At 42.3% G+C, this 20,251-nt stretch overlaps 1 protein-coding gene across 1 annotated transcript in view; it reads left to right on the top strand.

Moving 5' to 3' along the window:
• Nucleotides 1-20,245, top strand: part of pcsk5a (proprotein convertase subtilisin/kexin type 5a) — a 41,826-nt gene extending 21,581 nt beyond the window's left edge. Inside the window, exons 27-37 of the mRNA XM_085461030.1 lie at nt 441-641; nt 3,169-3,249; nt 3,357-3,555; nt 3,954-4,168; nt 8,219-8,461; nt 10,224-10,460; nt 10,596-10,773; nt 11,318-11,535; nt 15,426-15,526; nt 15,917-16,115; nt 19,213-20,245. Coding sequence (XP_085317156.1) covers nt 441-641; nt 3,169-3,249; nt 3,357-3,555; nt 3,954-4,168; nt 8,219-8,461; nt 10,224-10,460; nt 10,596-10,773; nt 11,318-11,535; nt 15,426-15,526; nt 15,917-16,115; nt 19,213-19,685 — 2,345 coding nt within the window. The 3' untranslated portion in view covers nt 19,686-20,245. The remainder of the gene's footprint in view (nt 1-440; nt 642-3,168; nt 3,250-3,356; nt 3,556-3,953; nt 4,169-8,218; nt 8,462-10,223; nt 10,461-10,595; nt 10,774-11,317; nt 11,536-15,425; nt 15,527-15,916; nt 16,116-19,212) is intronic.
• The last annotated feature ends 6 nt before the right edge of the window (nt 20,246-20,251 follow it).

The raw sequence follows: 20,251 nt of genomic DNA, 5'->3' as shown, positions 1-20,251 counted from the left end.
AAGAATCAGAGTACACCCTGGACAAGTCACCAATCTGTTGCAGGGTGACAAAGAAACACCTATGGCCAGATTTTAGAATTTTTGAAAGTTAGAAAAGAAAGAAAAGCTTTAAGATAACATGGATAATCCACAAAGGACCAGTTGGACCTCACCAGTCCTCCCAGTCTTCAGTAAAAATAATTTTTTTCTCACAGATGGTTAGTCATTTATTAGAGCAATCGTTAAAAACCAATGCAAATGACTTGTTTTTTCATATATTAATATATTATTAATTATATTAATACATAGTGATACTGTCTTTGGGTAATTTAGTATTTTAGTAATTCTAAACTTTTTAAACTGATGTGTGAAACTGCTGAAGGCTGCTTTAATGTAAAGTGCAGCCTGCCCACCTGGATCACATGAAGTACTTATCAGAGGCTACGTTTTTTTTTCCTCAGAGGGGAAGTGCGTTTCAGAATGTCCGGATGGTTTCTACGGCGATGAAGACTCCAATAACTGCGAGGAGTGTCACTCGGACTGTGTGACATGTAGCGGCCCCGAGGACGAGGACTGTCTGTTGTGTGAGGAGGGAAAGGCGCTAGAAAATGGAGAGTGTGTGTCTGACCATGAGGTCTGTCCCATTAAGACCTTTCTCAGCGGTGAGACTAATACTTGTATTCCACTAATCCATCTGTCTGCCCATAATGAATCAGGGATTTGGGCACTTTCACAGGAGCAGAAAAGAAATCTTGGAGGGTAATTGGTCTGTGTGCCACTGTCCCTGAACTCTGTACCAACTTAAGTACCCAAAAACAGAATGCATGTCAGCCAGACACAGAATTAGAAATAATTGATTGTGTGCGTTGAACATTTTGTTCCCTTCGCAAATTAGTTTGACAGACCTTAAACAATGTATGGTAATTAGTTTGAGGCAAGACATCTTAATTATTAGAAACTTAAATAACTCTGAGAAAAGTGCATAGGTTAATACAAAGATTGAAAACGAGCACGGGGAAATAAAGTTATTCTCAAACTTTAAATCTGAGCAGTGACAAAGCTCAATTTAAGTTTCAAATGAGTACTCGTTTTAGGTTTTAAGTCTTCGATAGCTTAGATAAGTTAGACAGATGAGTAATGTATCATCTGTTGAATCTAAATAAAAAGCAAAAGGACAAGTAAGGGTTTATCCATGATTATGTTGGAATTAGTTTTTCCCCACTTTGTGTGAACTGTAGCCGGCACCTCTGGCTGACTTCTAGCATGGTAAATGGTATGTCATCCAGATATGGGCCAGGCCTGGCGTAGATGGCACTGTTTATGTGATGGCATGCCATATCTGTCCCGATTGTGGTTTGGTTTATGTGGCCCAGGCTCATAGAAAACAGGTCTGGCCTGGACCTGGCATCAAGCTGGCACTTCTGACTGACTGATGTCATGGCAGAGTGTAAACCAGACGTGGGCCAGGTCAGGCAGTGATGTTCCTATGTGTTCCTATTTTCCTATTTTAGTTAGAAGACCCAAATGCCATGTTGCAATACTATACTGCTATAGTAGCCAACGTTTCAAATGCAGGTTTATGAGTGTACACTTTATCCAAAACCTAGTGAGGGTTTACTCATGTTTACCACTGGGTGGCTGTAGTTCAGGAGGTAGAACAGGTCACCTACTGATCGGAAGCTTAGTGGTTCAATCCCTGGTTCCTTCAGTCTGCATGTCAAGAGTGTGAATATGTATGAATGTAGTTAGGAAGCACTCAGTTTAGACAAAGTGTGTGATTGGGTGAATGTTGTATAGAGTACTTTGAGTAATCCACGAGAGTAGAAAGCGCTATATAAGAATCAGTCCATTCACTGTCTGAACAGAGTGTTGTCATGTTACTTTTGCGTTATTATGTTCCGGCACATGTTGTAATTACATGGCTTTATTAAGGTACACATTAGGCTGACATCGGAGGCCAGAGCTGAAACTGTTCTGGGCCAGCACAGGGCCAGCAGTGTGTCTGCAACTGGCCCGTGGCTGCACACAACTTACACATGGCCCACATACCGCAAAGAATGACGGCCCTTTGGTGGCCCAAACCAGGTTTGCCAGAGGTAATCAACACATGGGCCAGCACAGGACCACCAGTGTCTCTGCAACTGGCCTTGTGCTGGCCCATGTGTGGGCCACCTCTGGCAAACCAGATCTGGGCCACCAAAGGGCCGTCATTCTTTGCGGTATGTGGGCCATGTGTAAGCACATTGTGTGGTCCAGATCCGGGCCATACCAATTTTGCTATGTGGGATGTTGTGATCGAGGCATTTCAGTCAAAAGTAGAAGCTATGAAAGATTACTAAGCATACAAACTGACCACAGAACACAGATTTGCTGGGTCTGTCAAATAGTATAAAAGTTTCCAGGAAATTGGGATGAGAACTGTAGAAGTCACTGACAGTAAATAGTAATATTTTGACATTTTTACTGTTCAGACATGACCTAAAAATCTATTGAATTAAAACATCTTTGTAGATGTTTTAAGAGTTTGGACAGTGTTAGCCTCACCAGCTTCAAAGATGGTAGCTGTTTCAGTTTCACCAAGTCACCCAGTTGTGCTAATAAGCTGGTAGCTCAAGTTTTATATAATATATAAACTGTTTGAATTAGACTAAACGCAATATTCTAGCTTCCAGCGCATACACTTGTTGGCCACTTTTAGGTACACATCTACACATGTTTAAATATCTGTAACTGCTTATTAAAGCAGATATCAAATCTGCAACTCGGTGGATTTAGGCATATATAGACGGTCAAGATGACCTGCTGAAGGTCAAACTAAGCATCAGAATGGGGAAGAAAGCTGTTTTAAGTCACTTTGAATGCGTCATGCTTGTTGGTCCCAGACTGAGTTCACCTTCATTACTGAGAAGTGCTGTAGCCTGTTTGAGCATTGTTGCTGGTCAAGTGTCCAGCCCAGTACTAGCGAGTAAGCCTAATAAACTGTCCGATGAGTCTATAAGAAGATTGGCAACCATTCTCTGAGGTTTCAAGTGATTAAAACGTAATTTTGTTAACAAACACTTTCAGTACATGAATGAAGTTTTTCGGGCAGAATAACAAAATACACCTGGTTCTGGGTCAGTTTGCGTCTGTTATGTGTTGTGTTGTTAGATGACACTTTATGATGATTGTAGTGTTGTTGCCCTCCAGATGGGGAGTGCGAGGACTGCCACCCATCCTGTGAGTCCTGCGCTGGACCGGAGAAGAACCAATGTACAAAATGTGCAAAAGGTTTGTCACTGGTTTATTGTTTTTAAGCTGTTTCAGACCTCAGCAGCTTGCTGTCTGAGCTCTGAGCTAACAATGATGACGTTCATCTTTTGTTATTTGTCCTTCAGGGCGATTTTTGACCACGCAGCAAACATGTGTGTTAAAGTGTCCGGGGGGCTTCATTGCCAGTCAGCTGAGCGGTGTGTGCGAGGCGTGCCCTGCAGGTTGTTTGCAGTGTGTGGACGCTCAGCACTGCATCCGCTGCCAGAGTGCTCGCAAAGCTCAGTTGTTCCTACAGGATGGGCAGTGTGTTCAAGAGTGTGTGAGGTCAGGAGGTCGATCCTATTGCTGCTATCTTCTAAATGTCACACAAGATGTTTGAGGCACGTCTTCTGGCGAGCCAAAAATAAATGTCAGAAGATGCCTGTGATTTTGACATTTCCTACGTGATGTTCTATTAAATTTTTTATATACTTAAAGCCAGAACCCTATATTGATCTTGCTGAAGCTCCAAGCTATGAAGCTTCATTTAAACTTTCTGACCATGTGACCTTTTTTTACTATTTGCTAAGTGGCCTCCTTTACCAGTACATGTTATTCCTACATGGTTTGCAGCAAGAACAAAGCGGATAACAGAATAAATACAAACCTAATGGAAAGTATATTTTAAGTGTGCTGCCCTGCGTTTTCTACCTGTCCATCAAGCTCTGTGTTGCTTCCAATAGGGGCTTTCCTGCAGGCCAGGTTTGTCATAGCTGTGCACCTGGCTGTGCATCTTGTGCGAGGAATGCTACCCACTGCCTCAGCTGTGAAGAACCTCTTCTCCTACACAAGCACCAGTGTGTAGACAAGTGTCCTCCAGCACACACTGTGCAGGAGAGAGAATGCCAACCCTGCCCCTCAGCCTGCCAGGAGTGCGACCCACTCGGCGTTTGCACAGGTACTGAAATGCAATGCAAACTACGACAAATTCAGCTGTAGGAGCTTTTTCAGTCTTCCGCTTTTAGCTCTTTCTGTGCTTTTACTATTCTTTTGTCAGCATACATGACTGACTCCATATGATTACCAGCAGCATTACAACACAGCAAGCATTATGCATGATTCCTTTTTTTTTTTTTTTTTTTTTTTTCTTTCGCCTGTCCCATTTGGTTCTTTAGCCATCAGAATTGTTGTCTGAAGACCAACAAGGATACCCAATGGATTTACTTTGCCAAATGGATCATCGTGGCATTGCCGTATTGGTCCATTTGGTCGATCTTTGTTTTTATTATTTATTATATTTTATTTTCAGATGTTACAGACGGGACAGACATGAGTGAGAGATAGGAAAGGGAGAAAGAAAGAGGAAGGAAAGGAAAAACAGAAGGGGAGAGGGACAGTGAGAAAGGGGGGGAGAAAAAAAAATAAAAATCTCCTGGATCACCTGTTGAGAGAAGAATAGAAAACAAGCAAAAAAAGACAAAAAAAACAAAAAACAAAGCAACATACTAAACACAACACCATCGCATTAATCTAGCTAAGTGTAAACAGCAGTAAATACTAAATATTCAATGTTGTTGTGCAGCACGCAGGACAGATGTGCTTCGAAGTAGCAACCAAGAAAGGTGTAATTTGGGTCTACGAGCAGTGAACACCCGTGTGCATACCTGTGTGGATCAGCGCGCTTGTATTCCAAAGGTTTCTCCATGTAACGATCTGCTAGGGAGTGTGGGGGGGCCACAGCCCCGTCCTCCAGGGTGTGAAGCACGTATGGAGGAGATCAAAACTCCAGACATCCAGAGGCCCCCAGAACACAAGAAACCATGGAAGACCAACAGAGGGGCAGCCGCGCCACTGTTCCAGTAAGAGCTGAGGAGAGTCCCAGATGAGGGTTCACTCAGCAGCCGCGGAGCAGAAGCCAGGGGGAGTTGCAGTGACGCGCCCGTGAGCTCCGCCGGCCGCCAGCTGTGCCTGAGTGACCGAGCCCCAGGCCGAGAGGCCGGGGGCACCCCACCCCCGAAGGGGCCCGAGCGAGCCCCAGGCTCCAGGCCCCGATAAGCGGCCGCCAAGGAGTGAGCCGGTGTGTACCTGGACGCCCACCCCCAGACACAAAGAACCACCAACGCACCGACACCTGAGGGAGTCCGCCACCGGCAGGGGAAGTGGTGGTAGGTGGAGATAGGCCTCCAAACCTTGGAGGGCCTAAGATGTCCCCAGAGAGGTGGCATCTGATACCCAACCTGACATATAGACACAGACATACAGGCACACACAGACACAAACATCCATTCCCCCCCTCATGCTCTCATATGCACTCACTCCACAATCAACCAACGTGGAGACAGACATAAAGAGACGCTGTACACACGATCACACTCCCCAAGCGTACTCTACAAACCGGGTCTAGGTACCCTTGCCCCTGGAGGGGGGAACTGCACCCAGACCCAGGTGGTGTTACCCTTTTCCCTGCGGTGGGGAGAGGCAGACCACCCCGACTCCGTAGCAGCAGGGAGGCCCCACACTCCAGACCGCAGTCGGACGGCCAACTCCACCTAGCCCTCCCGCTCCAGCAGGCCGCAGAGAATGATTCCTGTACAGCATGTTCTTTACAACTATAAGCATTTATTTTTTCCTAAAGCATTACTATGGGGTTGCCATTTAGTTCAATACTTTAAATAACTATTGGAGTGCAGTACAATTTCAAACACATCGTCACAATTCCCCCAGGTTGATTTGTGCAATCACATGGGAAAAAAGTGCACCACCTTTAAGTTTAATGTTTTATTTATCGGGGCATAATTTAAAAAAAACTTCATAATAAAGAGTGAATAATTTTCCATATAGCTGTATCAGTCTCTCACATTGTTGTGGAGAAATTTACATTACATTGTTGCTTTCATTTATTAGGGTTTGTTTATGTTTCTGTCATCAAATTTCAGTTGAGATGTGGTTTTTGGCCGAACTATTGCAACACCGGGATCCAATTCAGTTTTACTTATATAGCTCAAGGTGCTTTATATTCTCATCCTTTTCAGTCATTTTTTGTAGATGTGCCGCTGTGCTTGGGATCATTGTCCTGTTGCATGGCCTATCAAGTTTTTTTGTATTTTGTCTGAGTGTTGCACAGTCTGACCTTCGGGTAAATTTGCTGCAGCATCCACTCCTGGGAGGATTGGCAACTGTGTTGAATGTTTTTTCCATTTGTGAATGATCCTTCTCGATGCAGAGTGATGCACTTGAAGTTGTTTGGAAAGGGCTTTACAGCCCTTCCCTGAATGATGGGCAGCAACAATTGCTTCTCTAAGGTCATTTTTGTTGCTGTAGACTTTCCTGCTTGTCATGTGTTAACACACATCTGAATGCTCCAGACCAGCTGCCAAAACCTTTGATTTTATAGAAGATAGAAGGTAGTTTTTGTGTCATCTCTCAGACAAACAATCATTAATTACCTCTACCCCAACATTGTCTTTTTTTCCTATGCAACTTTATAGAGTTTTATAGCTGTTTCGATTTCACCAAGTCACCCCAAAGTTGACTAAATAGCAAAGTAGTTTAGTTATCTGTTGAGAACTGAACTCAGTAGATGGTGGAGACCAAAACAGAGGTAAAAATGTGGGTACATTGCACTTTTAATCAGCTGATGATCAGAAATATGACTCCAAATGATTAATCGTTTGTATCAAAAAATTTAGCATACTCAGAGTTTCACTTACCCTAACACCAGCAATCCAGCTCAGCCATTGCACAAATCTGTCTGTGAGCTCATGCACAGCTTGTGCACATGAAGAAAGCAGTGTTGCTAGCACGACCAGTCGCAAACCACGGACAAAGTCTGTTGGCAGTAAGCAAAAGACCTAAATTAAAAGCAACACACTGGCTGCAGCCAAAGCAGCAGTATGTGAGCGAGGAATAGCACTGTACGGTATGTTTGATTGTTTTTTTCTCTCTCTCTTTTTTTAAGAGCTCTATGAATGTGTGTCTGTTTCATGTGCTGCTGTCAGTAAGCGAGGCAGGCAAACAATGCTGTGTCACTTAAAAGCTGTAACCCCATCAGCGGCAACCCTGACAGAATAAGGCTGATAGAATTAGACTTGCTCCCAGATGTGTTAAACTCATGTCAGAAATAAAAATAATAATTCAAGCACACAATAAGCTTACTTGAAACCTTTTCAAACAAATTTTCTAAGGGCAACATGTACAAGGTTTAGACTCTGTGTATCTGTGGATGCCTTCTTCTCATTTCTCAGGTTCCTCACCTCCTCTCCTCGTGCTCCTCACAGAGATTTGGGAGGAGAGAAAGAGACACGAGGAGAGGCATCCTCGCGTCAGAGCCATCATTTTAAAGTGATCAATTAATCTTGACACGTGACACAGCTCCATCATCTTTCTATTGTTTTGTTAAAGCCTCCTGTTTAATGAACAGGGCTCATGACAACACAGTTCTACTTTTAATGGAATTTACAGCATAGCACAATGTCACAAGATGTACCTTTTTTAAATTATTTTATCATAGAACAGATGTTGAAGGGCAGGCATTGGATCGCACATTTGATCACCCTAAAAGGCTAAAATGAGTTGTGAACACAAAGGACTAGTGGGTGCAGTGTCCTCATCAGACCCTGGTTTGTGTATTCCAGCTGTGCCGCGCCTCACGTGCAAAAATAGAAGCAGCCGACAGACTGATGAGACTGAGGGAGAGGCGGGGCTATAAATACCCAGAGAATAGGTACAAATAATGAACACAGGTGTAACCAACCTGAGCCTTGATACACAAAACGCACATAAACGAAACACGGGCAAAACATGAACACTTAAACGGGAGAATCAGTTGAATACGGACCAAACCATGGCTGATAACATTGATCCTTGTCTGTTGAATAACAGTTGCTGATTTGCTTGTCTTCACATGTTGAAAAAAAAACTGTTAGAGTACATCCAGCACTGATGACAGGGCTCTGATCCTTATGCATGCAGTAAATCCTTCCTGCATTTACGAGTGTTTTTGGCACAGGCTGTGAGGAGTATCACTTTCTCCACGAGGGCCTGTGCATGCTGGACTGTCCGGAGAGGTTCTTTGAGGACAAAGAGCAAGGGAGGTGTTTGCAGTGCCACCTGGACTGCGCTTTGTGCGACGGGCCAAACAGCAACGACTGTGACGCCTGCACGGACACAGAGGCCACCCTGCACAACGGGGCGTGTCTTGGAGCGTGTCCCTCCCATACCTTTATGGATGGTATAACAGGAGACTGTAAAGGTACGACATTTATCACACAGCAGAAAACACAAATCGTCTGTCTTGTTTTTTGTGAGCAGGACTGATTTGATTTGGTCGACTCCCCTCAGCAGCATAAAGTCGTGCCCCTTTATGTTTTTATTTCTTCTTATACACTCTGACCGTCAGTCGTTCAAAGCATGACAAAGACAACCCCATCGCTCCTGAAGTTGATGCTGTGTTTTCTGTCCTGTAGAGCGCCCTTCATACATTTTCTCAATTATATTCTCTGCTATGCCTGAGCGTGTTTCCCGACTGAAATAGCAGCGCTTCTGAGATGGTTAACAGGCAGCTGTCAAACCTTGAAAACAGCAGAGAGATGCCAAAGACAGTTCCCTCGAGAAAGACACACCGCTCTGATTTTGCTATTCAAAAACACAGAAGTGCAAAAATGTTGTAGGCGATGCCCTCTTTTGTTGCTGCTTAAAGTAGCTGCCAACGGAAATGCATCCACTTGCATGTACCTGTGTCTGCTGTGCGGTGAAATGGACAGAGTTTAATTTTGTTGCTGAAAATGTTTTCAAGGGTCATCCTGTAGCTTGAGAACCAAATATGTGGAAACCATTATATTTAATGAAATGTACAGAGCACCAGATCAGCTTAAATGACATTAGTCATCTAAAGGCACTCTGTATTTTAAGTATAAAGATAACAGCGTTATAGATAGAAACCCAATTATCCAATAATCCCCCCTTCAGCAAGCACTTGGTGGCAGACGGGCGAAAAACAAAACAAAAAAAAAGTCCCTTTAAAAGGAAGAAACCTCCAGCAGCACCAAGCTCAGGGTGGGAGGGTGGCCATCTGCTGTGACCGGCTGGAGGGGGGAGGGGGGGGGGGGTAAGGGGAAAGGGAAGAGAGGAGAGAAGAGCGCAGAGAGATGATAAACAACAAACAGACTTTAGCAGAACTTCACAAGAGAGAAAAACAAAGAACAGTGGCATGCAAATAGATGAGGAGAGAAGACTCAAGGACGGTTCAGGGTCATCTGATCTATAACTCTGAGCTTTATCAAAAGAGAAATAAACAAAAGAGCAACATTTTACTCATAATTTAAAAAGAGAGAGAGTATTTGTCTCCCAAACTCAAGCTCCAAGCTTCTTCTGCCTCTGCAGATGGCAGCCCCTCCCTGAGCCTGGTTCTGAGGTTTCTTTCTGTTAAAAGGGAGTTTTTCTTTCCCACTGTCGCCACTAACTGCTTGTACATAGAGGGTCATCTGATTGTTGGGGTTTTCTCTCTATTCTCTCTGCAGTTCCTAAGGTCTTGTATTTTAGAAAAATTTACAGTATTTTTCATATGTGTATATATATATATATATATATATATATATATATATATATATATATATATATATATATATATATATATATATATATATATATATATATATATATATATACATACATATATATATATATAGTACAATACATGGCTTAATGTATGTATATAAGGTTAAAATAAGGTTATTTTATTAAATAATCTGATTCTGAGGTGGGGAACCTTTTCAGATTTGTCTGAGTCTGTATGGAAAGACACGCTTAAGTAAAACATTATATAACATTGTCATTGCAGGACTTTTACTTGTAAAACATATTTTGGCACTTAGTCCTGGCATGGTATTTTTTTTTATTCTTCTGCCTAATATGATTATAGTTTGGTGTCAAACTATATTAAAATGATATAGATATCAAGTCGAGATGGAACATTGATACTATCCTACTAAATTACTTCCTAATTCTGTTTCCAGACTGCAATACATCATGTCTCACGTGCTTTGGACCTCATGCTAGCTCCTGCACCAGCTGCAGAGAGGGTCAGATGCTGGATGGTAACAGCCAGTGCATTCCATCAGCCAGTAAGTGCTCGCCTCACCAGTACATAGACCAGCACGGGGAATGCCATCCGTGTCACAAATACTGCTACAGGTGTTCGGGTCCTGGCAAAACCCACTGCCTGAGCTGCAACCCAAGACATCTCCTGCTCAGTGAGTCGAGTTCTTTTTTTTTCTTCTTTTTTTTGGTAGAGCTAGTGATTTCTCTCAAGGCTGTGTGTCCTGGAAAGCTTGTCAGGCATCTGCGATGTTTGCTTAGCCCCCGTGATCGTGTGTTTGTTGGTACAGATGGCACCTGTGTGGATCAATGCCCAACAGGCTACTACGAGCAGGAGTCTGGGCAGAAATGCGAACCCTGCCACGCTTCTTGTAAGTCCTGTGTTGGAAAGCACAACCACGAGTGCCTCACATGTAAAGCCCACCTATTTCGAGAGGGCAAAGAATGCGTGGAGACCTGCCAGCACAGGTAGTTTAACCTGCCCCCCGTCCTTCTGCTGCTCATCCATCATATTATCACATTAAATGCAGTTAGACAGTGTAGCCGTTAACGAAAAAAGATCAGCATATTCACACAAATAGGTTACGGACACTGAACCGTTGCTCTTTAATTACATGGACAGGGTGCAATATGGAGGTACAAGCTAATTTGGTCAGACATTTAAATAGCCTATAAAAGGCTAATAATACTTTATTTTTGAGGGAGTAGGCGGTGATTAGGAGTCAAATTAATGTACCGTTAAACTGATATGCAGCTAAATACTCACTCAGAAAACACAAACAGGATATAAAGACTGTACAGACCAGCATGCAGACAATGCAGCATTGCCTAGCAATGCAAGAGTAATATTTGTTTTCTTTTTCTACTCTATTACGTTAGTATTTATAGATGTCTATGGCTAAATGTGAGTCTGAGTAAAGATATTTCCTTTGAGGAATAGCAAAGCTCTAATCTCATTTCTTTTAATTGAATGCAGTCTGTGATAACTTTTGACCATCTGTCCATCCTCTAGTCACTATGGAAACACTGCCTCAAGAATGTGTGAAAAGTGTGACCCCAGTTGTGGTGAGTGTATTAGCGATGAGGAGAACGGCTGCCTGAGCTGCGCTCCGGGCCTCATTTATTTGCGGAAACAAGGCCGTTGTCTCGCCTCATGCCCTCAAGGATACTACCATGACACTGTGCACAGGACCTGCGAGCACTGCCACGCCAGCTGCAGAACCTGCTCAGGTACAAGTGTCAGGAAAAGCTTCATGTATTGCATACACACACACACACACACACACACACACACACACACACACACACACACACACACACACACACACACACACACACACACACACACACTCATAATATTTTGATTATACTATTTTTTCTCCATGTCAATAGCTATATAATCATTGGAGACTATGAAATGTGGTGAAAGTAACATTAAAAATGTTACAGACAGATGTATAGTACTGTAGATCACAGACTGTACATTAAAGATGTAAAGCCACCCAGACATCACCTGTTTATTTAAGCAGTGGTTAGCAAGCTGCACCCACAGACACAGACACCTGCTTTTTAATCTGACTACAAATAAAATGTTAGAATTTTATTCACCACAACTGAAGCACAGACTTCTTGTTAATAGTACAATTAACTGCACAGCAGGTGATGGTATTTGTCACTTAATTACATTAAAATGCAACAGAGGACACTCTACTTCAATAAGCAAATGTGAGGAGTAATTAGCATCTATGTAAATGCTGCCCACTAAAAATGATATCATATATCACTTTTAATGAGTGAGATGATAAAAAATAAAGTAAAAAAATGTAAAGAAACCAGTGTTGCCATATATACTATGAAGCCTGTTAAACTATGAATTATTTACTACTGCAGTTAGTGTATGTGTGTCAAAAATAAGGCCCAGGTGGCAGAATCAGCCAGGCAAAGACTCTAATCCAGCCCACTGACTGGCTTTTGAAAGCCGGAAGGTATATTTTGGACTTTTAACTGTATTGTCACAAGCTTAGCAGCTTTGATTACAATTAAATGACTACACAGGATTAAATATATACTTCTTCTTTACACTGACAGAAAGGAGAGCTTCACTGGTCCAGTCTCCTTAACATCAGAGTGGGCTGTATGTGGCCGACAATGAAAAACTGTTTTGACATCCCTGTTATAAACATAATAACGTGCCATAATTAACCCTCGCGAGTTTGAGAGTGAATAATTCTCACAACATCATGGACCAAAGTTTTAACTGTGATTGATTCAATGAGTGAATCATCCAGCCTTGGTGCATAACTGCAGTGTAGCATTTTAAATAAGAAGCTGTAGTAGGTTTTTTTTTTCCTTTGGGGGGGTGAGTCTCCTGTAAAACATGACACTCCGAATCATTTCTTTTTTATTTTGTTAATGGTAGTTTTCACTCAGTGCTTGGCACCTTACTGAAAAGTTGCTTGGCTCAGAAATGGCTCAGATCGTTCGCCCTACGCTGTGTCATCTTTTCTGTCACAGGAACACGACTGCTGAGAGTGAAAGTCAGTTTCTGATTTGATTGTTTTTTGCGCTGTAGGCAGTTTCAAGATTCAGCACTAAAATCAGAAGGGGAGGAGGAATTTTTATATTTTTCTTTATACTCCCACCATGCAAATCACACTCTGCTCACACACCTCACAGCTGTGAAAAAGAAAGGCCAAAAACATTTTTGTGCCAATTTGTAAACATGCTTTTTAAAACTGTAAAGGACAGCTTAAACCAGCCATTAGCAGCCATTCAGTTACAGTGGTGTGAAAAAGTGTCTGCCCCCTTCCTGTTTTCTTTTTATGTTTGTCACACTTAAATGTTTAAGATCAAAAAAAGACACACAAAATGCAGTTAACAAATAAGGTGTTTATTATTAAGGGAAACATTCCAAACCTACGTAGACCACAAGTGACTGCTGTGCAGGAATTTTGCCGCACTCATCTTTGCAGGATTGTCGTAATTCAGCCACGCTGGAGGGTTTTCGAGCAGGGTTTTTTAAAAGTCATGCCATAGCAAGTGCCCCACCTGAATGGGACACACACCTTCCAAAAAGTTCAATTTTTGTCTTGTCGGTCCACAGAGTGTAAGAGATTACAGGATGACCCCAACCTCAACAACAGGACCAGTCTCAGCATCGACCAAGTGTGTTTGCTTTTGGAACTGTCTTCATTCCACCTACTTCACATGCAAGGGTCAGTTCTACAGGCAGAAACATGGGTGTGCCATGGGCTCCCCAGTTTCACCCATTTGGCCAATTTGTACATGGAAGAAGTGGAAAAGAGGGCTTTGCTATCCTACCCTGGAACACCACCAAGTCATTGGTTCAGATATGTGGATGACACCTGGGTGAAAATCAAATCTCAGGACCTACCGCAATTCACGGATCACATTAACTCGGTGGACCGACACATCAAATTCACCAGGGAGGATATGAAAAGTGGCAGGTTAGCCTTCTTAGACTGTGAGATTTCCATCAGTAATGGGGGACATTTAAAAGCTGTTGTGTACCGTAAACCTACACATACGGATCAGTATTTAAGCTACAGCACAGAGCAAACACCATCCCCACAGACACACCAGAACATCACATCAAGAAGGCCCTGAGTAAATGTGGTTATCCCAGCTGGTCTTTTGTCAAAGCTGGGAAGGCGCCTAAAGAAAGCTCCAGCCGATCCAGGAGAGAAGGACAACTGCTGCCCAAGCGAAAACCTGTAGTGATCCCGTACGTGTCAGGAGTATCGGAGCATTTGAGATGCATTTTTTCTAAACACCGGGTCTCTGTGGCTTTTAAACCCCAAAACACGCTGCGCCAAAAACTGGTCCACCCCAAGGATCGGGTCCCCCAACACAAACAGAGTAACATAGTGTACGCTGTTAAGTGCCAGGAGGATTGCCAGGATTCATACATCAGGGAAACCAAACAACCTCTGGCGAAGCGGATGGCACAACACAGAAGAGCCACCTCATCAGGCCAGGACTCTGTGGTCTATTTACACCTACAGGCCAGTGGACACTCTTTCAAGGATGAGGATGTGCACATCCTGGACAGGGAGGAAAGCTGGTTTGAGTGCGGAGTCAAGGAGGCCATTTACGTGAAAAGGTAAAGACCATCTCTGGATCGAGGAGAGGGCCTAAGGGTACATCTGTCACCATCTTACAATGCTGTGATTGCAGCCATTCCACAGCTCTCTGTGAATGGTACTCATGGCCATTGATCAGTGGTTGTTGATCAACCAGCCCATTGTTCCTTCAGTGGTGCTGGTTTCACTCATTATGCAAATGTACTGTTTATAAGATTGGGGAAACCTGCAGTCAGCTGAGGCTGAAGAAGTCACTTGGATGAGTGACAAAATGTTTCTCCCACTGAAAACGCCACGTCTAGATGAACAGAATCAACTTTTGGAGGTCCACAGAGTATTTTCCCAAAAGTCTTGGGGATCATCAGGATGTTTTCTGGCACAAAAGAGACAATCCCTTATATTCCTTTTGCTCAGTAGTGGTTTTTGTCTTTGAACTGTGCAGTGCAGGCCATTTAAGCCAGGTCTCTTTCATATGATGGAGCCATGAACCCTGACCTTAGTCATGTGAGCCCTGCAGTTCTGTAGATGGTGTTCTGGGATCTTTTGTGACCTCTTGAATGAGTTGTTGCTGTGCTCGTGGAGTGATTTTAATGGGCCAGCCAAACGGCATGATGTCCGGCTTTTGAGAATCTTCTGATCTGCTCCACTTTGTCAACCAGGTCCTAATTTAGTGATTTCTTGATGAACAGCTGTGGCAGTAATCAGGCCTGGGTGTGGAAACATAGTTTATTTTCAGAAACTGAAAATGAACTCATTGTTTCACACAGCACCGTGTAGGTTTAGAAGGGGGCGAACCTTTTTTTACACCACTGTGAGTGCAGTTTTTGCTACTTCAACCTTGAGTACCTGGATTAAATTGTTTATAAAAGAATAATGCAAACATTTGAACTTTAAGTTAAATTAAAGAAGGTGGCTGGTGATATTAAAAGTTTGACACAGCATTTTAAGCATTTTTTGACAGTAATAAAAACACAGAAAATCATCAGGCTAACCCTTTACATTGTCATGTACCTACAGGAAAACTTCCCGAGTCCTGTGACTCCTGCTACCCTGGTTACCTGCTGTCATATGGCAGGTGTGAGTCCATATGCGATAAAGGCCAGCATCCCATAATAAAGGTACCAGCATTTTTAATTTCACAAATATTAACTTTTCATTAAAAAATTAAAAAAACACAAGTACATGTCGTTCAGCAAAATAATTACTTTGAATGCTTTGGCCCCAGGTATCACATAATGTAATTCAGACTGGGTTATTACTGCACCAGGAGAAATCTCAAACATCACAGCGAAAATTATTACTGTGTCACAATTTCTAAATAAGCCTCGCAGCTCATGCTGTGAAGCTGTTGATTGAAATTGTTGGACAGGTAGATGAATGTTAATTGACTGTGCTGAGAGGCTGGTTGCGCTTTTATTCAGCATTTAAAAAAAAACTTTTGGAAGCAAAGAATCAGTAGTTATGATGCAAAAATGCTGTAGCTCTGAGTCACCCCTGTCCTTCATCAGGGTTCAAGCCACTCGTGTGAAGACTGTGATAGTTCCTGCCTGGAGTGTCGGGGACCCGGTCCGTCCAACTGCACAGTGTGTTCTGCTCAGGCTATTTTAGAGGCTGGAGGGCGCTGTCTACTTTGTTGCCACCACGAAGATGAAGAGGAAGACACCAAAACCCAGCAGCAAGACTGTTGTAACTGCACAGAGACACGGGGTAGGCTGAACTTCTATCTTGTATGCTGAGAGTTATCATTGTGTTCAGGTTGTAATTTTCTTCCTTAACTCTTTCTTCCCTTGCACGTCTGCTAGAATGTGAGCAGTTTGTGTCATATTTCACGCCTGCTTCCAGAATAAAACAACTGGGAATGGGAACTGTGCATCAGAAGTTAGTGAGAATGATCTCTTCCTACACCGCCTGCTGAGGAAGAACCCAGAACCTATTTAATGGTTGTTATTGATATATTGGGGTGGGTACAGAGGCGGTCCTCTTGGGGGAAAGAGTTAAACTAATAAAGTCTTACAGGTAGGGAGGGAAGATGTTTAGATTAAACTTATCACATCTCTTGACGAGTAAAGGTTGTGGTTAATTACATTTTTCATTAGCGATCAATCTTTTAATTATTTTTTTTGAAATTACAGCAGTTGATTGATGTCTTGGTCTATAAAATGTCCCCCAGAAAAGAGAGATCCTAAAATAACGACCTCAGATCCTCAGGTTTGAAATGATCAGTTAAAGGTTGGACACTTTTCCCATAATGCAGCTGAGTTGCTATTTCATTTAGTTGTTAAGTAAGAGGAGCTATTGGTTGCAGAATTGTTTTTTCCTCTGCTTATATTACTATTAGGTCAATAAAAGACATATTTATTTGTAATTTTAGTTTTGTGTTTAATAACTGAAAAGCTTGGGCTGAGATCAGATCAGTGTTTTGCTCATTGAAGAATATCCCGTTTTGTTGCTTTGAGAAACTCTTGGGTTGCTTTTGCAGTATGCTTTGGTTCATTATCTAGTTGCGCTGAGAAGCACTGCCCAACACTTGCCTGAATCTAAGCAGAGACTACAGCCCTGTACACTTCACAATTCATCCTGATTGCCTGATCACTTATAAACACTAGTGGCCCGTTCCCACTAGCAGCCAAACATGCCCATGCCATAATTTTTCCGTTGACAGGTAATGTCATATGCTTTGGATCATAAGCTGTTTCTCCAGATTTTGTAGCCTCTTTTAGATGTCTAAACTGGCCTTTTTGTTCTTGAGTGTAACCAGTTGTTTCCACCTTGTTGTAAAACCTCTGTTATGCCTAACTCCCAGAGTGTTCTTAAATAGCTTAGATGTTGTGAACATGATTTTCTTAACCATGGAAATAACTCTGTCACCATCTCTTTAGTTGTCGTCTGTGATATTTCAGGCTATTTGGTGTTGCGGAGCTGGCCAATATCTCTGCTTTTTAAGATTGCACAATATTGTTGATTTGCCTACTTGTAGTTTTTTATTTGTGTTTTTCAGCTTAATTATGAGCTCGTTCACTTGCCATGGGCCTAGGGCTGGGCGATATGACCCAAAATTCACATCTCGATATTTTTTAGCTGGATGGCGATATATGATATATATCTCGATATTTTTTTTAAGCCATAAGGTAAGAACAAAAAGAGAGTTCTTAGTCAAAGCTGTGTCCCAGATGTCACACAGGCACTTTTATTAACATACAGCACAGATGTACGTGAAGAAATTACTCAAAAATTAATTATCAGCATTTATTAAATAATAATGCTCCATAAATAAAAGAAAACAATGTTGTTTTTGTGCATAACAAAAAGCTCACAATTGTGCAGTCAAAATGTAAACTAAAAGACGCTGAGCACAATAACAAAGACAGATTTCACAGCTGCTCTGTTCCCAACTTGTACTGCGTGACTGACAGCCTGGAGTTTGAAATCTGCTTCGTAATCATGTCTCTTAACAGGTGCCATTTATGGTGCTTATACACACAAAATACGGTAATATTACGTTGAAGCACAGTACGTATCACTCCGCGAGGCTCCGGACTACGGTAGCCGTAATACTCCGACAATCCATCAAGCGGTGCAGCTCCGTAGCTTACCAAAGTTGAACTAGAACATTTCTTGACAGATTGCTGAGCGCTGTGTTCCACATAAAATCGGTTCGCGGTCAGTAAGCACAACCAGAATTCATACAAAAGGCGCACTATTGATTTTGGAGAAAATGAAAGGATTTTAGGCCATGCATGTCGTTAGCGCGGTTAGCTCGCTAACACGTTGACGCCGTCCAGCCCCACGCACGGGGTGATCCGCGGTAACTCGTTAACGGAGATTTGCCGTGTCCATCTTGTCGTTGCCTGCAGGTGAAGCGATGGGGGAGGGGGAGACGCAAGGCCCAGTAACGTTGCATAGAGACAAAAGTGGACGAAAGACAGGCAAACTTGCGGCTCCACAAGTTATAATTATAACGTAACATATACTATATCGATATAAACGATATTGTCACATATGAAAATATATCGATATTTTTTAAAACCTCGATATATCGCCCAGCCCTATATGGGCCTCATTTTTAATATTACAACGGCAAAACTGCAAAAATAGTCCTAACAAACCAAACAAATTATGGATTTAACTGTAAAATCTGCATTTAATTGAACCATTATCTTTAACGCTGCTGAAACAGAAACAGCATTTTCTGCTGAAAATTTAGTAGACCAGCTCTGACTATGAGTTTTATGAAGTTATTTCAGTAACATTATATTTTCTGTAATTCTGGCATGGCAGGTAGCTCCAAATATGAATGTAGACAGATTGGTAGTAAATTCAATCCTTTGTTGCTGCCATTATAAGCAAAAGAGTGGGGCATAATTTACTCCAAATATTTTTCTCTGGTATTGTTTTTTCTTCCCATGAAACCAAGTTTTACAAACACAAGCTTCTCCGTTGGCTTTTCTTTACAGAGAAGGGTATTTTCTGATGGGCTTGTTAACCTTTTTCCACCAGTGTTTCCAACCAACAGAGCTTCACTTTGATTCAAACTGTAGAAAAGTTCACAGTGAATATCACATTTTTTTACTTTTGGAAACCAGGAGCACCTACAAAAGCTTTCATATTTCACATTTTGTTTCAGATTTTGAAAAGCTCCCTCCAGAGCCACTAAAGACATTCATGGTACTTTTCATTCCAAGGAAATTTCACTGCCTGCACAAAATCTGTTGACTGCCCTTTCAGTTTTATTGTCATTAAAGCTCCTGTTCAGGTACCACAGTTACTTTTTGTATCAGTGTCTAAACTTCTGTTTTCTTTCCAGGTGAGTGCATTCTCAGCACCAACTTGGCATTCAGGAATGAGGAGGAAGAGGAGGCCAGAGGTAACCTGACAGTCTTCATTATAGCCTGCGTCCTGCTGGTGCTGGTTCTGGTCACCGTCATCGTCCTTATCAGACATTCCCGCTTGAAAAACGTGCGCTCAGACATCCCTCCCCGCGGCTATGAAAAGCTGGGCTCCGGTGGGGGATACGGAGGCGGCTACAGCTCTGCTTCTTCTTACAGCGGCAGAGCCGGCTCCTCTGGCGGCCGATTTCAGGAGTCCCAGCTGGTCGACCTCAGTGAACGTCGCTCAGGGAATAAGGATGATGACAATGATGACGACGATGATGAAGATGAGGACATTGTTTACATGGGCCAGGATGGCACAGTGTACAGGAAGTTCCGATACGGACAGCTGGGAGAGGACAACGAGGACGAGCTGGAGTACGACGATGAAAGCTACACGTTCCGGTGAACGTGATGCTTTCCATCTCATAAGATTTCTTTTGCAATTCTTTCCTTCTTCGTTTCTTCCCCAGTGCTGTTTGTCTCCCCCTTCCCCCGAGGGACAGAGTCATTTATCCTTTACTGAATGAGCCTGACCAAATGAAACATGAGATGCTGTTCATAATGAGCTGTTTTTATAACTGCATTCACACAATGAAATGTGTTGCATTTAAAAACAGTAAAATGTATTTAACACTCCCAAACTTCCTTTTTTTAAAAATAAAATTAACAAAATTAAGCTTTATTCGCCACACCCGGTTTGTAGCACGAAGATTTCTGCGTATCTTTAACATTTCATCGTGGCAGTTTACTTGTTGTGATGGTTTCATTGATCATATTACCATGTATAATTGTGTTGGATTGGGGTTTAAAATTTGATTAATCACCCTGTTTATGTTTGTTTTTCTCTTTTACCCATGTGCTTATTGTTGTTGATATTTAATTTGAGTATGTGTTATCCTGGTTATTCTGTTCAAATAAAGTTTTGCAAACAAATCCATTAGGAATAAAGAGCAACTCGTGACTTCACCAGGT

This window comes from Copadichromis virginalis, linkage group LG7 (genome assembly GCF_057382275.1).
Source record: "Copadichromis virginalis isolate Kocher_CV1m ecotype Utaka linkage group LG7, C_Virginalis_male_GT1.1, whole genome shotgun sequence".
Lineage (NCBI taxonomy): Eukaryota > Metazoa > Chordata > Actinopteri > Cichliformes > Cichlidae > Copadichromis > Copadichromis virginalis.
Note: the sequence above shows the minus strand (reverse complement) of the source record. Positions and strands in the feature narration are given on the sequence as shown.